The 26,250-nt window shown below is 37.2% G+C and overlaps 1 protein-coding gene across 1 annotated transcript in view; it reads right to left on the bottom strand.

The window, feature by feature from the left end:
- The window catches only part of LOC112679494, a 41,838-nt gene extending 16,403 nt beyond the window's left edge, over positions 1–25,435 (bottom strand). Inside the window, exons 1-9 of the mRNA XM_025549319.1 lie at positions 25,243–25,435; positions 20,854–21,002; positions 20,444–20,640; positions 18,593–18,777; positions 18,288–18,517; positions 16,717–17,400; positions 11,004–11,652; positions 9,920–10,141; positions 9,374–9,567 (exon numbers count right to left, since the gene is read on the bottom strand). Coding sequence (XP_025405104.1) covers positions 9,374–9,567; positions 9,920–10,141; positions 11,004–11,652; positions 16,717–17,400; positions 18,288–18,517; positions 18,593–18,777; positions 20,444–20,640; positions 20,854–21,002; positions 25,243–25,381 — 2,649 coding nt within the window. The 5' untranslated portion in view covers positions 25,382–25,435. The remainder of the gene's footprint in view (positions 1–9,373; positions 9,568–9,919; positions 10,142–11,003; positions 11,653–16,716; positions 17,401–18,287; positions 18,518–18,592; positions 18,778–20,443; positions 20,641–20,853; positions 21,003–25,242) is intronic.
- Positions 25,436–26,250: the final 815 nt, after the last annotated feature.

Genomic DNA, 26,250 nt, shown 5'->3' with positions numbered 1-26,250 from the left:
TTATTATTGGAAGCTAATAAATAAAATAATAAAAAAACTACAGTACTATTTTATTCATTAGTAAAACTATTTTTGTTTATCTCATAATTTGGTATCGTACGTATAGTCGATAAATTCAATAAAGGCAATGTCCGTCTGGCTCATGATTGGACCTTCAGCAAATAATTTACAACGGGCCCCTAAAAAAACCTTAATACTGCAGTGATTTTCAATAACTATTTGTTATATATTTTTTCACCGTGTTCGTGTACGAGATCGGTTAAAACACTAATTTAAATTTTTCAAATATTAATATTCGTTCCATTTTGATCTTGAATGCAAAAATTTTTAAACTATAGGGGTTGTGCCTAATTCTATTTTATTACATCAACAATATTTCAAGATTATGATAAGAATAACATAATTTTATTTTAATTCAGGAAATGAACTATTATAATTTTTCATATTAACGTGGTTGCGTTGAGCCCCTATTTTAAGAATATAAATAAGTGGTTCTTATTCAACCTTATTATCCTATAAGTTGTTAACATTTAAGGTGCTACAAAAATATAATAACTTAAACAATAATTGTTGACGATTGTATGTTAAATGCAAACAAAAAATTTTTAAACTACATAATAACAGCTAGATATCCATTCTCATCGGTTCACCCATAAAATAGCCGTTTTTATTTTGCTCTACTCGACTGTTGCAAATATTTTGTAGTCATTTTCCCTTTCCATGAAATGCCATCATAAAATTCGAGCCCTGGACCATAATGCATTTCCACGTGATACGGACACGGGCTTATAAATAATTACATGCATAACACGTGAAATAATAATATATAGGTACACATGCACCGTGATACCGCGCCTTTCTTCCGCATCCGGTGCACGAAACGATACGATACACGTCGCTGAATCCTATAGAGCTATATTGTACACGTTTCGGTGAAATATTAAAATATTATGAGTATAATACAAGGTGATGTGGGGTTCGTGTTACATTATTGTTATTATTATTATTTTTTTTTTTAATTAAACTTTAAATTCGTTAATTTAAAGTAAAAAAAATGTTGAATCGTGACCAAGCGTATAATACAGTATTGTAATTGTAATTTAGAATGTATTAATGATGGAACACTGTGCGTAATGGGATCGAAGAGTTTGACAACCGTATTCTTTATCTGGCTCCGTCTCAGTCGATCATGTTCATCTTAATCCACAGAGATTCTAACTCAACGGGATCGGCGGATAACGAAAAGTTCGGGGGTTCACGGAATTCTCACATTTCTTCAAATTATTCCGTACTCCGCAGTCGTTCCGAAACCAATGGTAACCGTAAATTTCCATACTATCGCATATTGATAAGCGTTTTTGTGTGCACCCAGAGGATTGTTTGTCGGATCACTGCAGAAGACTGAGAAACAAAATATTCTGATGTACTAGAATTACTACGTTTCTGTCGCGCATTGCATTTAGTGATGAAATCTCGGAACAACGTAATCATAATAATTAAATGTAAATCCGGAATACTGGACTGAAGAAGACCAGCTGATTTTAAATCCTCAGATTTCTCGTGACTAGATCAATACAATTTTAATACATTTTTCATGTTTTTTTTTTTTTTTTTTAATAAAAAAGTGATTTTGTATTTATTAACGGTAAAACATAGTTATTTTCAACATATTTATATTATTTGTTATTTCTTCTATCAATAGAAGTAAAATGAATGAGTAATTTTAAATAGTTTTAATTATTACTTTAATAAAGTATTACCTAAGTGATTTAAAGCAGAAAAAATGAATGTTGAAAAACATATTTGTACATGTTTTATCATTTAAAATTGTATATTTAGACGTTTTGATAAGGAGCATGTTTTTAAGTGCATATTTTATAATAACTCGGTGCATAAAAGCCTGAATTTCGGATTTTAAATTCTGAAAACAGGATTTTTTCATTTGAAATCTCTCTAAAACCCGAAATTCTCATTTAATTCACTATTAGTATGCATTGTTATGTTATAAATGTGTAAATAGTGAAATATTTACATATCTAATATTATCAAAAATATAACATTGTAAAAATTCATATTTTAAACCTAAAATTGAAATAATATTTATTAGTATTCATTGCATTAATACACCATCAGCAAAGACTAACGTTTAAACAAAAATGTATTTGCATAAATACATCTAAAGTAAGTTTTTATGACAGTAGTAAAACATTTATATATTTTATTTTCTTTTATTTAGCAATACAAACTAATAATGATTACTAGCGAAAGTTTGTTTTAGAGAAAAAAACTTTAATGCTATTATAATTATAATAAATAATAAATCATGTTTTATTACAGTTTAAATGCTAATGTATTAGTTTATTTTAAGTTTTTTCTCGTAATTAAATTTTAAAAATAATTGCGCTTAGTTAAATATATTTTAAAAATAATAAAATGCGATATTTTTATGCGTTCAATAAATAATATGATTTACCAATTTTTGTAAAATCTCAATTTGTTTAATTTAATGATTTATTGTAACTGAAACATTTCAGTCCGCTCTCAGTCGACCAATATATATAATATATATTCTTTATTAATATTTTGAAGTTAATATTGACTGACGACGCGTATAATCACTAAATAATCAATAGACTGTATTTCGCAACGCTCCAAAGTACATTAACAATCTTGAAAATGATGATCGGAAAATTAAGATGTTTTAACGTTATGATCTATGTACGCAAAAGTGAATAAATTATTTGCAACAATTTTGCGTTTGTTTTTTCACCGAATAAAGCATAATAACTATGCATATACTGTACGAGTATAATAATAATAATTATGTAGTACTTTATTGCAGTTATACGATAGTTGTATGTATTTTATATGATCGCAGTCTGTGTGACGTTAGACTTTTAACGACATAATATAATTTTGATGTGTCGTAAGTATCCAGAAACTTTTACATAGTTACTGTGTGGAAGAATAACCGAAAAAAATCATAAACTCGAGTTATGAACTATGTCCAAGCACCAAGCACAGTGTATTAACATTTACAATATACTGACCACCGCGGTGTCAATGAATCGGATTCGAGCAGAATTTTAGTAATCTGTAAAAACAACGTTGAATAATAATAGTTATAATAGAATATATTATATCACAAAAAATACTTATTAATGCCACAATCGAATGTAAAGAGTAATATTTAACATAGTGATTAATTTTGCAGTTTTACTTTACGCAAATTGGGCCAGTAGCGAAGCTCGTCGTCATAAGTACACATAAGCAAGCGTATGAATTTAGTAATATTAGACTGTTCACTATTGAATATCATGTTTCCGAAATAACTAATACATCAAACAGAACTTTCGCTACTTCAACGCGACTTAACGCGATATTCCGTGAAATTAATAGTATTTAACGATCCACCATTGATACGAAAATTCAATATCAAGTTGTGATTAGACGAAAAAGGATTACTTTCGAAGGTGAAACGTCTGAAGTTTCAACAACGGTTCATTTAAATTATACCAGCAATAATGCGTATTCGAAAAATTTTATTTTGCAAATATTTCTTATTTTCGTTAAACAATAGAGGTACCTAATTATAAAATTACCATAACAATTAAAACGAAGTATGATTAATACCTAATTATTTTTCTCTATTTGCTTTAAAATATAGTTTGTACAATACACGGAGAATTATTTTTGTTCGAAAACTTTAATAGATTGATATTTTTCATAATATCAGTAACAATTTAACTCGTCATGCATGAAACGAATTCATCGTCAGAATTATTTAGAAATATTTTAGCGATACGTCAAATTTGTGTGCTATGAGGCATAATTCAATATTATAATATTTAGACATTCCTTGCAGTGGCCAGCTTCGAATAACTCGTATTAAAATTGATGTCTACTGAAATTTTTCCCGTGTCTGGGGTATTCGTTATTCGATTAAACGACTCATAAGGGTTGACCCATTTATTTTTCAGCATAATGCACATGGCCAAAATGAAGTTACCACGGTTATAAGATCTGTTAAACATACTCTGCGCGACATACGTCGTTGGTTTTGAAGTCGATTATTATGGATTTTGCTTGGAATACTTATTGAGTTTTCATTTCGTACCTACGTATAATATTATATTCAGCATCATAAATATCTTTATGCGACATTCGCAACAGCTTTTTATTTCATTATTTTAATCTCGTAATCAACAGATATACGTACGCTGTAGGTGCATATTAGAGTTTGCGATTTCGACCGGGTATTAAAATATACGTGTACACGGATTCCGTGTACCCGTTCTTGAACGTATTAATAGTATTCATTTAATACCCGTGTAATAAATTACAGGTGTAATTAAAATCCGGGTGCACGTGTAATTACTTAAGAATTCGTGTATCTGATATACACGTCTATTGAAATTTTAAAACTATTCACTAATTAATTATAATTGTCTATGTACTTTGTAAGATCATTGAGTAGATATATTATTGTCATATTTAATTATTTTCTTAGTTTTATTTGTTAATATTTAGGGTAAAATCTGTTTCTCTATGAAAACTGGGCTGCATCCGAGTTGCATGCCAAAAAAAAAAAAAAAATCGCATGACATCTCTTAGAGGATGTTTCTTCCGGAACGCATGTCACATTTTAGAGGGATATGTCCGAATTACATGCTACGTCTTAGAAGGATCTGGCCGAATTGTATGCCCCGTCTTAGAAAGATATGCCGTGTACCCACAAGTTTATTTATCATGCACTTATGTACACAACATAAACTTTATTTTAACTTCAACTCTTTATGATACGGTTGTTACAATTGATTAGTTTCTAAATTGAACTGAAATAGTAAAATAACTCCCGGGCGGACGGTCGGTCTTTTATTTATTTTTTCGTCAACATGAAAAATTACGGTCGTGTATGATTATCATTTATATTCGACCTACAATGAACCCACTTTTTCATTCGGCTTCGTGAGTCCCGAAAACTCCCGTGGGTACGACATTACACCCATGCATGTGTGTATAATTCTTATTTCGAACACACTGTATACAAATTAGATTTTGTCGAATTCCATTCGTTTAAGGTTGTTTCTCAACTGTCGCCACCGTATCCTTTTAGAACTAGATATATATTACGTGTGCTGATAATTTTTCCGTGCGGGAGAAGAAGTAATCATTCCGTCCGTTCGCGGTTCACGCACTCATATATCCGCGCACGTAATGTACAGCGATAATGACAACACGATGCGAGATGGAAAAAAACTTGTCGAAACTTTGAAAAACTATTTTGCTATACTTGCGTAGGGGTAAAAAAAAAATCATTCGCCATGCAGTCGAAAAACCGGAAGTCGGTCTTTGGCGTGCGAAATATGAATTCGAGCGAACACATTGTGCGAAAACGTGTTGCACTCGCCATTCTGGCAGTTTTTTTTTTTTATTAATATGTATTTATTAACAATCTGTTTACAGCATGGTGATGAATAATAGATTAAGGAGTTTGAGAGGTGTACGGAGTAAGCCCTTCTGCGCCCTGGCAAGAATTGAAAATTACTGTTTAGTTTGGGAAGCAAGGATGTAGAAGATAATAGAGAGTATGATCGGATGGAACGGGAGTTAAGCAGAAAACTGACATCGGTTGTTCGGTAACCGAGGGAAACAAAGATGGACGAATAAGAATATTCTGAAAAGAGAACAGGGAGAGCAGTGAAAGAGTAGAGAACTGTGGATGCTTATTATTTTTTGGTAATTTCGTATTTAATACACGAAGATCACGCGTGACGATATTGCACTGATATAAATTATCAACCATTCACACAGACACACACATACAGTGAACTTTTACACAGGAGTAGGGAAGTTCTGTACAAGGATTTCTTTTTCTTTTTTCTTTGTGTACTGCTCTTTTCGCCCCTGCGGGCCTCTATGTTTTTTTTATTATTATTTTTTTCTGAGCCAAACTCGAAAACTCTTCTTTTCCACCATGTATACGTGACCCACGGCTATATAATATATACGAGTATAAATATCTTGTTCACATCGAGCAATAGGATTTACTCGCGCTTGATCACGATTAAATTTGCAAAATACCTAGAACTTCTCGCGGGAGAATCATTGAAGGAGAGCAAATACTCTGCAAAATCCCTATCGTTGTGGCAAGATTCGGAAACTGAATCATTCTTTAATTCAAAAAATCATTGGGCCCGGTGTATCGTTTGAATGTTAATGCCTGATATTCCGGGATGTTTGCAAGACGTGAACTGTCTGCAAAAAGTTCAAAAATATCGATCATATTCAACTTGTACGCGTCCACTAACGCGTGTTGTATATGTTTAGAGCACGATTGTAATTATAAACCATTTGTCCCAAGTGCCAGGTGTAGGCGTGAATATGAATAAAAACGTCGTTTTTTTTATCATTTAAATAATTAAACATTTTTAAATTACAGAAAATACGCCATTTTAACCATATTAGTATTCAAGTATTTGCGTGCAAAATAAACGTGATGAAAAAAGATTTGAAATACATAGTACAATTCAAAATACGTGCAAACACAAATCTACAACTAAAGAATTATGTATCCATATACGTATATGCATGTACACCTATAATTATTTTCAATTCTCGAACATAAATGTGTTTATTTTAAGTTATATTTTAGCTCCTGTACACCTGCAACCGATAATATTTTAACTGAACATGTTACAATACCTGCAGGCAAATATGAATGCTAGTAAAATACAGATGTAGGATTGACGTATATATTATAATTTATGGAAATATTATAAAAAATATAATTTTCAATAGCAAGTATAATCTATCGTAGTTGTAAAAATTAACACAGAGAATATTTATAGTCGAATAAAGTATTCTGATTTAATGAAATCATTGTGGATAAAATGAATAAAATGATTAAGATAGTATGATATTACAATATTATAATAATAATATTAATTATACGGTTTGATGCATATTGTATAAAAAAATATTTATTATTATTCAGTTTTATAACCATTAATTGTTAATAAACTTAAAAATTGTAACAAACTTGCTTTTTCGTAGTTGACTTTCGAGTTTATTAATAAAAAATCCAAGATAACTCGAATGGCATTGTGTAACATTCTTCAAATGCAATTTTATACTTATTAATAGAGCTCGGATTTTAAATAATATAATTTTTCTTTTTTAAATATGAGATAGAAATCTAATTTTTATACACAAATTTATTTCATGTCACTCTGATTCCAAATAAACCATTTTATTTTTGCTTTTTTCGGGGATTTTTTTTTTATATAAATGGTTTTTTGCAATTATTCCAGCTGTTGCATTTTAATATATTTATTATACTATAGTAATAAAAAAAAATGTAAATTAAATTAATAAGAAATTTAAAAATTCGGAATACGGACTAAATGGTTATTGGATTATTAAATTAAACCACGTTCTTTCAAAAGACAAAGGTTGAAAACAATTAAAATAAATTAACAATAAACTGTGTGGCGTTTCATAAAATAATAATTATCTTGGGTTTGATTCAAAAGAAACCGCTATGCACTTATCAATTCAGCGGAAGATGTAGAGCGTTTATTCTTAATGTATAACAATTTATTGTTTGACAATAGTCAGTTTCAGTAATAACAATCTAGCAAAATAAATGGTAGTTATTTTTTTTTTTTTATTTAAATCAATTTTTCAATTTTTTTTATTCAATTTTATACCTAGTTAAGGTTAATTTTTGATCGAACTTTTTTTTGCTTTTTTTTTAAAAAAAATATATTTTTTTTTTTTTTCTCACTTTTTTTTTTTTTTTTTTTTTTTGTTATTAATTGTGCTTTAAAATTCGAGCCCTATTTATTAATAATGAATACTCAATTTTTAAAACTACCCCATGAATAAAACCAATTTTCGTTCCCTTTGTTTTACTTTTATAAACTTTAATTTTTTAATTAAGCTTTTTATAATAAAATTGGTTAATTATCATTTGGGATTGATAACATTTATTTTTATGGAATTATTCAACTTCATTTTTGACCAAATTTTCCTACGGTAATGAGAAAAAATAATAGTGTAATCGGTTTAAATTGAATATTATTTAGTCGTTTTCACTTTTATCAGTAAAACTATTGTGAAATCAGTGTTTTTAATTTTTAAAATATGTTATTACTATTCGGATGCAACGATTTCGTGTGATATATAAAAGTGTCTTAATTTTACAATCAATAAAGTATATAACTAATACAAGTAGTTGAATGTTTAATTAAAACCTAAAATATACTACTAAGAACATTTTGGATTCGTGTAGAAGCTTAATTACTAATCAGGCATCGTTCATGTACAAAGCTTGTGGTCGAATCAAAATATTCACTAGGAAATCACCTGCTCTCACGTGTTTGCAGTATTACTATGTACACGTTAACGATAATAAATATTGATCAATTAAATTTGATGTTGGGTAATTATAATTTCGTTAATCTAACGATTTTTATTTTTTTAATCCAACGGGTATTGTGAAATTATGTATGACATGAATGAAGATAATTTTTTTTTTTTTTTTGTATCCTACGTGAGTAAATGTTGAGAAAATGAAATAAAAGAAACGTAATATTTTTCGATAGTTTAGAAGAGTGGTGTGTTATTTACATTTTTCCGAAAACTGATTTAACTCAATACACTACTTGTGATCATGACCTTTGCATTGAATTTCTCTGATCATGTAATTTTCGGTAGGTTGTACGAGGTACACAAATGGTTATTATGCATATGAAAGTCAATAATTACATGTTTTACTGTAAAAACATATGTTTCGTTTTTTTAACAAATATTATGATAATTATTATGATATTACGTAAAAGAAAATAATAAAATAAAAATTGTTCCGAAAGAATATTCATTTAAATTTTGTTATTAACAAAAAAAATTCATATAACGTCATTCGATACAATTCATATGATATGCATGGCGATTATATACTGTTATCTGCGATAGTATTGAAATATTCATAATTATTATGGGAAATTCGAATAATGTACAATTATAGTTCCGTGGAGTGACGATGACGACCGATCTTTGTTTCGACAGTTTCGTAAAAAGCTATTTTGAGGTTATAATTGGTTGTTATTTTTTCGCGATCATGTGAAATGCGAATTGTTTTTTATTTTACCTCGAAATAAAAACACGTGTTCGAGCTAACAGGGGAAGCACTATTGATGAATGTTTTGCGAACGCGTGCGGTACCAATTCTATTACCGACTCCATGTGACATGTTCAAAAGCACTACGTCAAGGGCACGTTCCACGTTGTCGTGAACTAATATTATTATAATTACTCGGCGTGCGTGCAACAGTAGGCGGACTATTATATAACGACGGACTCGACTCACTGTGTACTTCTGCAGGTTGATCAGGGCGTTGACGATGTTGCCCAGGACCCGGTGGTTGCTCCTGTACCTGTTGACCGAGATCGTCGAGGTCATGGGGCTCTGGCGCTGCAATCGGGCGTACGACGTTAACGTCGTCCTCGGAGCGTTTTTCTTGTCGTCGTTAAGCGAACTGTCTGCATCGAAAAACGACATGCCTGTCGGGACCAGAACACGTATCACTATAACATATATCGACGCGGGAGACAAGCGAAACCGAAGCGGAGGTAAAAGATTACGTGGAGACGTTTTGTTTTGCACACGTGTTTCGGATAAGACTCTGCAGTGCGTGCATGTTCAGGAACGGTTTGGGACGTCGAGGAGGGAGCACCGAGAGGTAAAGTTGGTTTTTATTTATTTTCGGACGGAAAGAGGTCACCGCCGGCGGCTGACGGCCGGTGATCCGTCTGCCGATGGAAAACACGAAATACAACGACGGGGGAGGGGAGAGGGAGAAGGAGGATCTCGTTTTAGAATGCGGAAAACATACCAGCAGCACGATCCACCTACCTCTAACTGTTTTGAATTTATTGGACACCGTGTCCGCTCGAGCGGAACAACGTTGTCTGTTCGCGGCCCTGCCCAGGCTGCGGGACGCGAACGTTTCCTGTTCGGGTTCCGGAAGCGATATAGTGAAACGGTGAACGGTTCCCGGTCCTGGCGTGCAGATGATGTCCACGCCGTCCTGGAACTCGACCACGGCCAGTAGCAATTTGTCGGCCCACGACCAACCTGCAACAAACGGCAACGTTTCGTACGACCGAGGACACACGAAAGCGGTCACGGTCGACCGTATAAAACTTCTGAGATCTACTAGTGATTATTTATCCGCTTCTCCTACATATACTTGCACCCCGAAAAATACAGTTTTCGTTATATCAATCGCACATCCGACCGATCTAGAATATTTTTATAATTTTTTTTTTTTCTACCGAACAAAAGGCTCGTAATGCCAATCTGACGCGCGTCCCCACCAAGAGTGATTTGCATTTTGAGATACCGTTTAGTGATTTCACCATACATCGGTTGATACAATAAAAGCGATACATAGTTGCACATGTACTATCTATCCCCACCAAATTCGCGTCGTGTGTAGCGTGTAGCGCCACACGCGCGGTAATCGCTGAAAGAACAAAATAGTTTCATATTGGACGATTAAAAGCAAAAGTTTCTTTTACATGTCTTCCGCGTGAATTCTGTGCAAACGAAACGGCTACTACTGTTTTCGTACAGGAAGCCTTTTTGAAATCCTAGACACCCGGATCGCAAAAATAGATCCAAAAATGAGGGCGAACGTAGAAAAGGATCTCAACGTGAATCGGTATATGAATTAACTAATGTTGTACGTCTTAACTAAGGAATTATTACCACTAAAAATCGAACATTTAACCGGAAAGTTAATGCAGCGCTTACAGTGAGCAACATTTTCCGGCACGTCATCTCGGTTGAAAAATAAAATCAGCACGCGCTAAGCGAAAGCTCAGAAACGCTTGAGCGTGCCCGTCGGAATCGCTTAGTGGACGTCGCGCGTTTAAAATATCCGGATGAATCGCTCTCCGCCCCCTCAGTAATAACTACGCACCGCGCGCGATACCTTTGTCGATGGCGTCCAGCAGCGCTTCGGCAGGCGGCACTCGTTCCCGGCACACCAGCTTGACGAAGGCGCCCAGCGAACGCAGCTCGTCCCGGTCCCACCGGCGCCGCCACTCGTCCAGGTGCCAGCACGTGGTGTGCGACACGTCGTACAGCTGGCGCAGGAACATCTCGAGCGGCGGGCCTAGCACGCCGCGGCGCCGCCCGCACCGGAACAACCGGCGGCCGGCTGGTGTGGTGGCGGCGACGGCGTGCAGGCGGCCCAGAACGAAGCGCACCAGGTCCGGGTCGCCCGCGATGTTGGCCGCTGCGGCGTCGGCGTACACGTCGCACAGCAGCCGGCGCACCGCTTCGGGCCCGTCCTCGGTGGCCGGCGCGCCGCGGCGTCGTCGTGCCGCCACGGTGGGACGGCGGCCGCGACGGGTCTCGCGGTCCGAGGCTGTCGCGAAGCACGGCGGTCGTCGCCCGGCGTCCGTTTTCCGCGCCGCCGCCGCGTGCACGGCCAACGCTTGTTCCGCGATCACGGACACCAGGTACGCGGCGTCCAGCCCGATCTCGTCTCCAGCCGGCGGCCCGTTGCTACACCGCGGGATTTTCTCTTCCGTCAGGAAGTGCCAGGCGGACGACGATTCACCCGCCCCTGCCACCACCTGCAAAGTGATCGAAACATCAGCGACCCGTTCGTCGCACCCGCCAACGATAAACCGACGACGGGAATCGTTGGCGGTTTCCCGCGTGCCACGTGCCTGGCAGCCGCCTCAGTGGTCCGCCGCTCGGTTTTTAAATATATTTACCTATGGACTAAGCGGTGGAAAATAAAAATAAATGAGTCAAAATCTTACACACTACCGTTCACCCTTAAAAATGAATCATGTCCACCAGTCACATGGAACAATATCCCTATTCCCATCAGCCCTGAAACTAAAAAATATCTGGGTCTAATCCTAGATAGAAGACTGACTTGGGTCTTACATATCAAAAACAAACGCAAAGCTCTAAATTCCCGCCTTCATCTTCTCAGACCTCTTTTACGTTCCAAAATGAATATTAAAAATTAAATATCATAATAAACTTTAGTCAAATAATAATCCTCCCATATCCGAATTGTTTTCTTACACATTACCTAACAACCCAATATGCAGACTAAAAAGAAAACGTTGCAGATACCTCTTAATATAATGTAATTTTCTTACATTCACTTATATAAATGCGGGTGTTAATTAATAAATAAAAAAATAAAAATAAATAAATTAATAATTAAATAAAAATTAAAAATAAAATAAATTAATATACATGCTGGGTGTCACCAATGGGTGTCTTTTCCTATCCGTTATATACGTTATGTTATATTCATTTAAAATGTACAAATATGTACAAACATTTGTATAGATTGATGATTACTTTAATAATTAAAAAAAAAAATAATAATTATTTATCGTAAACGCGTTGTAAGAGCGTTGCTGCTGGAACGCGTGACTGTCGACAACCGTCCCGGTGCAAAAGCATCATTTCAAAACGATCGAGTTGCAAAGGTTGTGACAAAAAATATTCGAAGTTTAGAGTGTTACCCACCATCTCGCACTTAATTATTATCGAACGCGTCGAAACACATTGTTTTCTTCAATTTATAAGTTTTCTCGCGCGAAACAAACGTTTTGATCGATTTATTGAGGTTTCCGAACAATCGAGAGTCTACTGTACCGTATAATTACACAATAGGCACTATACGAGTATAACCAGTTGTACACAATGTGTTGGTATAATTGAAAATTCCTTCGACAACAACGTACGCAAAAATCCTACACATTTTAGTTATTCAGTACTGGAATCGGAAGTTTTTAATTCTCAAACTCCACAGGCAGTATTCGTCTTATTCAACCGTCGTCAATGCGAAGGAGTTATTTATTCAAAATCATAAAAGTACATGATTATATTTCGTGTATTCTTTAAAGATGACATTTCATCGGACACTATCAGCCATAAATATTATGTGTTGAGGTGTCATGTATAATATAATATTATATTAATTCACTTTTCGAACACCACGCGTATACATCGCGTTATTATACGTGTAGTACGTTTAACGAGCTTGAAAACCCTCGGTTTGTAAAGCGAAGACCACGTCATGTATACGTAAATTCATTATAATATAGCATGACACGTGAAAGATTAATTTAACAATGTAATCAATGTCACCGTGGTAACGTCAAAAATTAGATGGTATTACAATATTAGACAAGTTTCAACATTAATTGTCCACGATATAAGGAGTTCGAAAATCGATTGATCTTAGTACACTAACTGATAATGCGCGAGAACCAATTATTTGATACTGCGTTATATTCATGGTTTCAAATCTTGTCACGTTTTATTTTTGTTTCCAATAGCAATACACACTGTTATCTGTTAAGCATAAGATATGAACAAAGAGTAACATTGATGGAAAGAGCATTTCTAGACATTCCTCGCCGTGAATTATTTATCGCTACGAGACGTATTTCAGTGATAATTCTTTTTACGAGGTTTTCAGAACACAACTTTCAGAGCTGTTAAAGTGCTGGAAAGTTATACAAGTTACACTTCCGCGAGTTGTAAATCGAACGTACACGATACTTTTAAGTTGTTGGTTTTTTCGTGTTTCCCGTTATAGTTTTCAGGGAAATATTGAAAAGTCCTGAAAAATTAATACAACTATAAGCGCTACTTTTTAGATCTATCTCAGCTGTTTTATCGACAAACCATGGAATTTAATATTGACAAAATAGAAGAAGAAAAAATTGTTTTTTTTTTTTTTGATGTTTAAATAAATTTGTACGCACAATGAGTACTTGATGACGCCCATCTACTGTGTTACAGTATCGCGTGTGTTAAATCCTAACATAAAGGCATTTTGAACAAATAGTTTACGATACTTTTGTTTACATAAAAATACTATGTTTATCAGACATTCACCACACATGGCTGACTATAATATATGTTAACATCATCCGGTCAATGTCGGAAATTATCCAACTGTTTACATTGTCTGTAACATATATTAGATTCTACAATAGTTGTTTTTGGTCATTGTTACATGGTAATAGAGAAATATAGTGTCTCGCCGCGAGACACTAAAAATATAAATTTAGTATTTCCAAATTTGTTTAGACTCAAATCTAGTATCGCATCATAATATTAACATACCTCGGATTTCATAACACGGTTAAATATATTAGTGTAATATCACCTAGAAAGTTTTAATTTTAATTTAGTTTTTAATTTTAAATTAAAATTATAATGAAAAATCATATTTTTTTTTAATGGTTAGGGTCGTTAGTGATCGTTTCGAATTTGACAATGACAGAATAATTTTTTTTTCAAGTGACTCGAGTATCTTGAAAATATGAATAGATCCTAATTGGCACCTACAAATGTTTCAGATTTTTTCGATGGAAATTTTTATCGATATGAACGAAAAAGATATATGATACATAGAAATAAGAATCTCGAATGATAAAATATAAAAATAAATCGTAAAAATCTAAATTATGTGTTTGAAGTGAAAACAATTAGAAGTAATAACATTATTATATAAAGACTGATTATCAATCTGGACGCTGTCGGTTTCGAACAAATTGCATAACGTTTGCATATAATACGTTCGGTGAATATTAAAGTCCATTAAGGAGATTAATAAGACTAAAATGGGGATTGAAAGCGATGATTCAAAATTGTCTTCAGAGCGGCAGTGTAATCGTGTTCGACATTCACCACAATGAGCTATTCAATCTGTGATAAAGACTTCGAGAACAGATTTGAAACTGCCGCAACTGTAATCGACTACGTCGTTGTATCACCATCATTTAGACGGATCGGAATGGAAACGGAATACGTTAAAGGAGTTTTTTTTTTTACCACAGATTTGTATATGAACTACACAATCGATGGTCTTCTGAGCGACGATGTCGGTACTGGCCGTACCTAACTTGGATAATGCTCAACCACGGGGTAATAACGTTTGAAATGATTATCAAGCATTCGTTGTTTTTTTCGATTCGAAAGAAGCCTCTGCCTAGTCTTTAGGTTTAAAAATTGTGCATTCGGTTAGTTCGTTGTACAGTGATAAATTTACTCATGATTCATAATGAAGACCAAAGTTTGCAAGACCCTTTCAGTTTAGGGAAGGTTTACATACGTGTTATTCAATAGCAAAATATTTTTAGGGAAATTTACAATACTTTAGGGGAGTTTACATGCCCCCTTTCGCCGATGGTACGCGTTTTCGATTCGACATTAAAACGGTGTAAAAAACAATAATTTGTGAATGTTGGCCGAACGACGTATGGCACTAGGCATATTTTCGCATGTTTCGAAAATCGTACATTCACCTTAATTGCGAAGGGGGGGGGAGGGTCACGGTCGAAAATGTACGGCGGTGTCTCACCCGATAATTTTATTACTATTGTGTACGGAGTCGTTCTCGTGACGATTGTCGGCGCGGAAACCGGTAGTGTCGTACGCGCGTTCCGTGCAATTTCCATTGTACTGTTTTTAATGACGCCCGCGAGCGTATTTCGGTTCCGAACAAGCGCACACGTTTGTGCGACCGTGACACCACGTTGAACGTATACACTATTACGTATATGTATGCATATTGTCGCAGGGACGACGCATGCGAACGTTATGAGTGGGCGGAAAAAAATATTTAAAAAAAAAAAAAAAGAAGGAAAAAAGAAGCCGACACGCGGTCGAATAATCGCATGACCATCCCTTCGTGTGTGCACGCGTAATCGCATAGATCGTGCACACATCGCGTCGCGTATCGATCGCTCCGTGTGCGGACCAAAAGACTCATGTTTCACAGATCGGCCGGTTACGCGGGAACATTGAGTCCATAGAGTTGACCAGTTTCGTGTTTCAGAAATATGTATTTCATCTGTGATTCTACGTGCGTCGAACAGGACCTTAAGAAAACGACTAGTGCGCGCGTCATATACGTAAACTAGGCTTTGCTTATAAATGTTTTTCGTGCGACGTGCGATAACGACGCGAGAACTTGAGTCGTTTATCTTCGTTAATACTCGCAGATTATTTGCGCCACGGATTACGTGTATATCGTCTTTATCGCATCCGGTGTACGTCGAAACGTTACTAATATTACGGTGTAACATCAAATCGACACTCGTGTTGGCGCACGGACGAAAAAGTAGTACGGATACAAGATATACGAATAATTCAAACACGGCGAACGTATAGAAAAAATTTTTGTGGGTACGGTTCAACACGTATATCGTTGATCGTTTTGCCTTTACGGAACCGTCGTAGTACATACGCGACCCACAGGTCGATCGCAAATATTTATTAGTAACTGTCCGGCAAGCGTAAAGTCGACACAATGACGTCTTCCGGTCGGGACCGAACCGATGTCGTTATTTCGCAAAGGATTTGTAACAAGCCGCGTGCCGTCGGCCAGAAGCGATCGCGCATCAGAATCCGAGCATGGTCCCCGATTTCATCGATTCGTGGTCGACAAAATATTGCGATCGATTCACAAAACTCGTCGATCGGACGATTGTTGTTCAAACGCTATTGACGTCACGTCGCCTCTCGTCTCGTCACAACCGAACGCTGCGAACCACTGCGCGGGTGAATAAAATCTGGAGCAGCAGAACGACAATCGTACGCCGCCGGGGACCTAGCGGGCCGGGGCGCGCGCGACCGCGGTCCATACTCACGTGGTGCCTGGTGGCTAACATTCCCTTGAACACCTCGGCCACGTACTCGACCTGCTTGCGCGTGTAATCCGGCCCCCGGGGCCTCGGGTCCCGCATGGTGTCCAGCACCCGGTGCCACTTATGCAACATGACCGACTCGAGGTTCTGCCAGTAGTCCGTGTCCGTGTTCTGGAACGCCTGTCCGGTGACGATCGAGTCGCTGCCCACGGACTTCTCGAACAGCCCGTACATGTACGACTCGAGCACCTCCACGTCGTTCTGGTAATCGTCCTCGGGCACCGCGGTGCGGCAGGCGCGCGGCGCGTCCAGTACCGCGTTGGCGTGCGGGAAGAAGTACGACCGTTGGTGCTGCGCGCGCAGCGCGGCCACCAGTGAGTCCAGCACGCACAGCACGTGCTCGGCCACGCGCCGGTGGTCCCAGTCCTCGACGCGGCCGCACGCCTCCAGCCGGAACCACAGCACCGTCTTGATCATGTGGCCGCTGATCACGCACACCCGGTGCTCGCCCTTCCGCAGCGCCGGCACCTTGGTCCGCAGGAAGTGGTAGATGTTGCTCACCACGCTGCGTTCCGAGTAGTGCGTCTGGTACAGGCACTCCGCCGCCGGGAACCGAATCTGCCACGTGGCCGGTCGGTTGTAGCACCGGACCGTCGGGTGCGGCGCTACCGGCACCACGTAGAACCCCTGCGTAAATGATCGATCATATCGTATTGAATCGAGATCGTAACATTATGCCAATTATGTATTTGTTTTTTTAAAAAACGGCTATGCGACCCCAAAGCTCAACAATAATAATACCGCAGGAATGGAGATCGAAGAGGTTAAGATAAACGTATGGTTAATCCGAATATATTTAGAAACGTGTCGCTTGATAATTTAAAGAAGTATGAGGGGGGATCGTTGCTTTCGAAAACTGATTTCCATCGTAATATGTCGAAAATGACCAATCTATACGAATAATTTGATTCATTCGAATACATGTATGGTCTAAACCGTCGGGTCCATTCGTGTATTCAGCTACCAACCCTTAAATGTTTGCATAATGAATTCATCGTTTAATAATATTTGCTCTTTCAAGCTACACCTAGGACGAAGTTTTGTACGGGTCGTAATTATTAAAAGTTTAGCTGAATTTCAATTGGACTTTTCGCATCGTACAAAAGTTTCGGTAAACGTCAATTACCGTTAACGAACACGTCTAGCGTTTTCTGAAAATGCTTTCAAGCGATTTTATACTCAGATCGACGTTTAGGTTAGGTTATGTCATACGTCAGGAATATTGTATACTTCATACACTATTGCGCGAACCCAAACAAAAGTTCAACTTTTTGTTATAGTCCGCACGTGCCAGTTACATTACGTGTATAATACGTACATTTAAACCTGCCTATGACTATTATAGAAATGATGATATTTTCTTCTCAATTAAAAGATTGTATTCAAGTTCGTGTACTACAAGACTGGAGACCGCTGTTAAATAATGTTCCAAGTTTGGGAAATAATGATTATTATTGAGCTCCGTTCATGAAGCTGATGAATGTATTACGATTGTGGAACGATAAAGCGCTTACCATAGTCGTGGCTTGTTGATGTATCAGTATATCAGGATGCGTAAGCGGTATTCTGGACAGGATGTCCGTGTTCTTGGGCCAACCGGATAACTCGATGGTGGGCAGCAGGACGACTGCGATGTCACCGGATGTCTTCGGACCGGATATGCGTAACTTGACGCATTGCGCGTCTTCGACGACGGAGATCCGCAAGTCTCTCGGATCAGGAAACTTACTGGAACCGATTTGCCCTTATTGCAAAAAAATAAAAAACTGTGAAACCCGAATACCCCCGACGGATCCGATCGATTTTTCCGCACGCTTACCCATCCCGAAAAACACCTGTTCGTCCGCGGGACTCTTGAGGATTTCGTGTAGCAACTCTGCGTCGACGATTTTACCGGGACACCCACACAAGTAGCTTTCGTCCACGTCTTCGGGTCGACCGACCAAGTCGTTCCTGGAGGCGGACGCGGCCAACAGCTCGACGAAGCGCAGTTTCACATTGTCCCTGAAATTACGAAATCATCTACTTCAAAACCACCGTCGAATCACTGCAATAAGCATGAAATGTGACAATATTACGATAGTTGTTTTCCAATTAATATTTCATCGTATCTTTAGTAAATAAATACGAAGTAAATTTAATATGACATTAATCAGATTGCAGCAGATTTGTTTGATCGATTTTATTCGTAAAACTACACGGATTCGTCGAGATATAAGAAAAAAATACCTTACAAACGAGCGTGTCAACAAACGTAGTGTGTGATAAAAGTAAAAGACAACTTTCTCCCGGTTAACGCCTACATACAATATACGAAGGGTAAGGGATCAAAATAATAGGTTTTTTTTATTTTAATAAGAAAAGTTTGTTCGCATATCCCACAACACTCCGCGAAGGATATTTGACAAACATTATAATTAAATGTGTCATGCGAAAAATCGTGAACGTGATTAATGACGCGATACCGAACCATGTGCTATCAAATTGTTGGATCTCCGGATATGTTAAGAATTGACAAGTTTCATTAATTTCCGTTGGAACATATTTCATGAAAAATGGTCATTAAAACCCGACATGATATTGTATGATAAACGAATGTGTTACATTATTATGAATATTGCGGAGCGCAAATATCGTTAAACGCTGAAACTTAGACGATATGATAATGACTACTCGGCACAACAGCGCGTGATAACGTATACGCACATCTCGCGGATCTGACCTATTTCGAACGGTAGCAAGAAATGTGTTTTATTGTATATACATCACATAAAAGTTTTTTTTTTTTTTGTCAAACGCAGTAATAAATCCCAGATGACAGTCGATTGCGGGGATTTGAGTTTAACAATCCTTAATGTCTACCCTTTTATTATCCACTTCGATTCCGCGTTTTTACAGCAGTGCAATGGAAATATCGACATTGGCCGTGTTCGAGTGTACGGCAATTATTATTTTTTTATTATCATTTGTAATAGTAGTGGTATTTGCAGCCAGAAGTCGTCTCAATCATTTAACTAACTATTTTGAACGTTTTATTTCCATGTTTGTTATATTTTTCACCCGAAACACTTTACAACTGTGCAATAACAAATGTTTAGCCATAACAGTTTTTTCAGCGTGTACGCGTACAAAAATATATATATAATTTCCATTACTACTAGCTGTATCATAAATGTTTTCTGTAAACAACGTCGTAATTTCTTGAATTACGAATCGTCCGGTCATGAACTAAACGAAAACTAATTTAAATGTATAGTTTTTGATGTCGAAAACTTATAAACGTTATTTTTCCGCTTAAATTATAGTTTTTACTGTTTGCAAATAAGACGGGTCCAATGAATACTATTTATTTTAGTATATTTTACTGGATTTCAAATGGAAGCAGCGCAAAATACATATTTGACTTCAACTATGCGCATTATTTTACCCCCTCCTCCGGTTTATATTATTTAAACGGAAGACTGCTTGTTCAGTTAAACTGAAACTTACGTCATCGTAAAAATCACAAAGTAAAATTAATTAACGAAGAATCGTAGTTTATGTTTATGTTGCCGTAAAAACTTTGAGGTGCAGTAAACATAGTCCATTTGTATGTGTATACATTTATATATATATATTCATTTCGTTATGTGCAGAGTACAATTACACAATACTGATGCATGTTTTTTACCGTCTCAAGTATCCATCGCCATCGATTAGGTCAGCCCATTCCTCCGGTTTGTTGGTGACTACTCGGATTTTAGCAAAACCTTGAGGCACACCATCCTGTTCCATCACGCATCTAACTTGATATTCAAAATCATTTTCGTAGATTTTTGGTTCTGATAATAAGTCAAGTCGCACGTAGTAACTAAAACTTTTGGATAACTGAAATTCAATAGTTAGATTAAAAGAAAAATAAAACGACATATTGTGCACATTTTGAATTTAAATTGTTTCATGCCCTTCAAGCAAAAACAATTATTTCAGTAGAGACTATAAATAATTTAAGTGGAATTTCAGTGCACTTTTTTCAGGTTGATAACGGGGTGTTTAATTAATTGTCATCATTATTTATTGCTATTTTTTTGTCACGCATACTTTTATTGAGGATGACATGGGTTCTGCGGTAATTAAAAATTTGCTGGCGAATCGTTTGTCCAACTTTCCGATGCCACACAATAAACGCTGAACAATACGATGAACGATGGCTTCAATGTTTAATGATGCTGAGCTAGTAGATAAGTCATCTGTACACATAGTTTTAAATAAGATCAGTATGAAATGTGTAAAATGTTGCTGAGCTAATACATGTATAGATTAAAATTTCAACTGTTTTGTTTTGATTTTTGACACAGTTATTATTTTGCAGATGCATTTTAAAATGACAATCAGTCAAGTGGACGAAAAAGCTTGATATATCTGCTTAACATAAATTGTATAAACAATGCAAGGTAAAAAGTATATCTTTAAATGTATATAAAAGTTGATAATGTTTATGGTGACATTATACGTTGTAACTTTATTCGATACATATTCTTATTAAAATCAAGCAGTTATAAAATTGTTATTTTTGTCAATGTTAACAATTTTGTTTTTCTTATTTATGTAGCACGAAAATAAAAAAATCACAAACGATAGTATTAAAGACTTATCAATTATAGCACGATTTCAAAGTAAATTATCACTACGCTAATGATATCCGTACTGTTCTAGTAAATGTAGATGCTTTTAGCATGATTACATGGCTACCAGGGTTTGACATAAAACTAAACCTAAACTGAAACAAATTTCGAAAACTCAATAATATTTATGAACGTATAAGGTAAAAAATATTTTCGCAATATTTTTAATACAAAAAAAAAAAACATTTTTCTTCAGATTAAAAAACACAATTAAATGAATAATAAAATATGAACAGTAGTATTTAATTAATATTTACAACAACAACAAAAGTCAGTTTTTATAGACCAATAGATCTATTAGTTTTCATTCAAATCTGAAGTAATAATTATTAATCAAAGAGATATAATGTGATCAGTATATTAAGAACGTACTGTGTTAATAGTATTATTAATGTATTTTTAATACGTTTTTATTTACTAATAAATAATAAAAAACTAAATATTAAAAATACTTATATTGCGTATCAATGGATATTGATTGTATTTTACCTAGATAATAAAAAATTTCACATTGCATTTAATTTAACTAGCATATTAACTGTAATATTTATTTATAATACGCGACGCTTAGTTTGTATATATTATTTAATACATTTGTTGGTTAGTTTAAGCACAACACTTGACGGTCTTCAAAGATGTGAATATCACATATCTAAAATTTTGCATTGGAATGGTTTTTTTTTTTCGTGTTACTTTAGTATACATTTTCCAAAGGAAAAATAATCATCACCATGATCACAAACGTAAAAATAAAAACAAATAAATAAAATATCTAAATGCGAAACCATTAGTCAAAAGTATAATACTTTGAAATTAGAAAGTTGAAACGTATATATTTACTATTCACGTCCGTTCCAACATATATTGCTTCGCGCTTGATCGATTTAAAGATTCTTTTTGTCATTATTTAAAAGGGTGAAACACCATTCTCGAGAGGTTTGGACGACTCTTTGCACACATTTTATATCAACGAGAAAGCGTTATTTGGCCGATCAAAGAGATACACTACATCGCTATTGATAATTCAAGTATAAAATGCATGCGCGATTGTTGTTTACGAGTATAAGATAATAAGACATAACGCCGTCACATGTACGCGGGTACATGAATATTATATATATTACGCATATATTTTATGTACTTATAATGAACAGCGAAACACGTTTCGTTCGACATTCGTATTAAAAAAAATAAATTATTCGTTCACATTTCTCTGCCAATTCGACAAAAATAAGCGGAACCCCTGGTGTGATTTTCGTTCTAACCATCATCCGATAACTTCATGATGTTACAACATTTTATTCGATCCGTAGTTACTCGAACCGTAGTACCGTTGTTGATTAATTTTCCAGTACTGTTTTCCTCTAAACTTGTCGACACGGTAGCACTGGAATATAAATATAAATCAACAACGAAAAGCGAGCGCACGTGTTAACTGCAACATCTCCACGTCAGTACTACTTTCGTTTTAAAAAGTGCGTGTTTCAATTATTCAGTTTTACGACTTTTACAAATAGGTGCACACGGACACCGTGGAAAAACAATCAACACGAAAATTAAAAGCGCAAAAAAAAAAGATAAAAAATCCAAACATAATGTTCGAATCCCCGTATTGACAGGCTCATTTAATATCTTACAGTCGTTCTCCGTTGGAACGAAATTACGAGTATAATGGTAACAGTTTATAACAGTTATTGATCAGCAACGTTTATAATGTGCGTCTCAAAACCATCCCGGTTCACTGTACGATGTACTTGCGGATCGATCGCACGGGTCACGTCACGCAAACATTTTCGAAATTTCGATGAGAATCGAAAGCGCTGGTCACCGATATTTATTTATTTTGTATTAAATACGAGGCGTGCCCAATTACATTGTACAGCAATACATGATTATGAAGAAAAATTACAAAAAAATACAAATATTAAGATATAAAGAACAACCAGACAATTATTTAATGTTATTATTTAATACTAAGGAATAGAGTGGGTTCTTGTGGGCCAGTTTCATCATACGGATAACAGGACGATTTGTTAGATAGTTACGGCGGCTAAAAGGAATATGGAAAGTGAAGGATTATCTGGATAAGAAACTTGGAACCCTGAAATTGATTTAGTACATAGGAGGGCAGGAGAATCGACTTCGCAATTTTTAAGTTTAGAAAGAAACGTAAGATTAGCCTGTTTCCTCCCGTCTGTTAACACTAACGATACAAACACTGCGATCCGTTCATGTCTGCAACTGTCCGGCAACTATACGGAATCATACGTACCGGCTGTACTACGGACGATGTGGGTGACGATGGTCACGTGGAAAAATACTAACGGACGGGAAGACGAAGTGGACGTACCAGAGTGAAAAATTATACGGCAGTGGCGCGCAGTAACGTTCGAATGACGGAGCATGGGTAACGCTGTGCCCTATCCGATATTGTACCGCTGGGGTAGTAAAAAAATACGGCCGCAATTATTCCACTCGATAACAGTACACATCTGCAATAGTGTTTCGATCCGTGTAATAACGTCGGACGCAACAGCCGCGCGCGACAAATAGCTATGAAATTCGGGTCTGATAACAATGCGTACCGCGCGAGTATGCGTAAGAGTCGTACACAGATCGTCGGTCTATTATCGGGCGAACTGTACGTTATGCGCATGTACGTTGCGTCGTATGCATGTTATCGAGTAAAAAAAAAAAAACCGGACCGTAAACCCGCCCCGTGGAGTTGGACGCGAACACGAGCGTCTAGAAACAACCCACGAGCAAATTCCTTATCAACCATAATATAATATTTCTTATCAAAATTAATAACATAATGACAAAACGATATCAACATGAACATACAAAAAATTAATATAACAATGTGAATTATGTTTTTAAAATAATAGTCGTAATCATAAAATAAAATATAAAATTGTCATAAAAATATTGTTTTCAAAATAATAATAATAATAATGCTGTTTTCAATATAATATAGTCATAAAATAAAATATAAAACTGTTATAATAATATTTTTTTTCGTAGCATAATATTATTTGTCTTATTTTTCATATGCATGGTCAAACTGTGAATCACTATGGATATAAGGAGGCCAATTTCGTTCAAGTCATCTATTATTTGTTTTCTTACATTTTCTTACATTTTCATTTAATGAAACAACAACATTCGATTCTTGTCCATGTAGCATTTTTAAATTTGAGTCTAAGGATAAATTAATTTTATGTAGCTGTTTATCATTTAATTTACCTGCTTGTGACACACACAAACATGCTATGTTCATGTTGATACCATTTTGTCATTATGTTATTAATTTTGATAAGAAATATTATAATTGATAAGGAATTTGCTCGTGGGCTGTCTCTCGACGCTCGTGACGCGAACGGACGGCAGACTTATGGTCGGTGCACGGATGGCTTGCCAACAGGGTCGTCGATGGGAAAAATTCAAAAAAGGACAACTGTGCACAGGTTCGCGCGCGATGAACACAATGCAACTGATGAAAAATCGTAAATGTTGTCGATTACGGACCGGCGACGTACTGGTGAAAAAGTAAATCGGGACGAGCCGGTCATAATGACGTTTGCCGACTCGGGTCTACTTCGTCACTCGTCCCCGAACGCGTTCTCGCGAGCCGTTCTAACAGCGAACTATGTTTAATACCGAGAAAGTGGACGAAATGTGTTGGAACGCGTTCGGGCCGACGGACTCGGGACAAACGAACGGGACGAGGATCTCAAGTGACGCGACGGGGAAACGTGCGGATGGCGCGCGCGAGGGTGAGCGCGTTCGCGCGGTGCAGTCGTACCGGAGTTCTCGTAGCCGCGCAGTAAGTGGTCGTTGAGCCGTTGCATCTGGCCGGCGTTGAAACGCAGCTCGGTGGACGGCAAGTACAGTTCCCGGTCGGCCCGGTGGCGGTCGGCCGCGCCGCTCGGCCCGCAACCCATGCTCTCTCACGGCCGGTACTCACGCGCTCGGCACCGCACCATGACGTTGGCGGCGGCCGCGTATCGACTGACGGGCGTGCGCGCGACCGGCCGCAACCTGTTCCGGAAGAACGCGCTTCCGGTGCCTCTCCCCACCCCCACCCATTCGCTCCCTTCGTTTCCCGCGCGCCGACGTCGCAGCCCCCGCGGTTCCGGTACGTTGGCCCCGGGGCGGTGGCGGTTTTCCGGCCCGCGTACGTCGCGCCGCGGCAACGTAACAACCGTGCTCGGTCCGTTTTCGCCGCCGCGTATCACGTCACGTCCACCGATCGGGTGGCCGTCGGAGCGCGCCGCGCACGCCGGTGGCTCGGCGCGTCCCGGATCCGGATACCGTGACGCCGGTACGCGGTCACGTACCGCGTGAACAGGTGTCCGCGCGCGACGAAATCGATTTCCGGTAACGCCGCCGACGGAAATATTATTTTCCCCCGATCACCGGTTCGGATGCGGTCGATGGGAGGCCGGTGCAAACTCGACTTGTTTCCCGAAACGATTTTCAGTTACCGTCCGCCGAACGCCACTGGGTCAGAGTGATTTCCAAACGGGTGGGGGGGGTTTCCCCCTCGCCGCGTTTCGGTAAACGTTTTGTTATTACGTGTTGAAGCGTTGGACTTCAATCGCGAATCCTTTGTTTCAGATATGTTTCCACCCTTGACGCGCGCGTAGTCGATCCCGTACGGTTGCAACGTAGGTCCGAAAAATGTAATTAACAACACGTTTTAGATCGTACTCTTTGGACCGGATCTGAAGTGTAAAACGTATCCTACGCACCATGGCTGCACACGGACATATTGGCACATGGCTACGGTCTTACGGTCTCACGGACTTCC

The sequence above is a fragment of the Sipha flava genome, unplaced genomic scaffold (genome assembly GCF_003268045.1).
Source record: "Sipha flava isolate LNK unplaced genomic scaffold, YSA_version1 163_pilon_pilon, whole genome shotgun sequence".
Lineage (NCBI taxonomy): Eukaryota > Metazoa > Arthropoda > Insecta > Hemiptera > Aphididae > Sipha > Sipha flava.
This window is presented reverse-complemented; position numbering and strand designations above follow the sequence as displayed.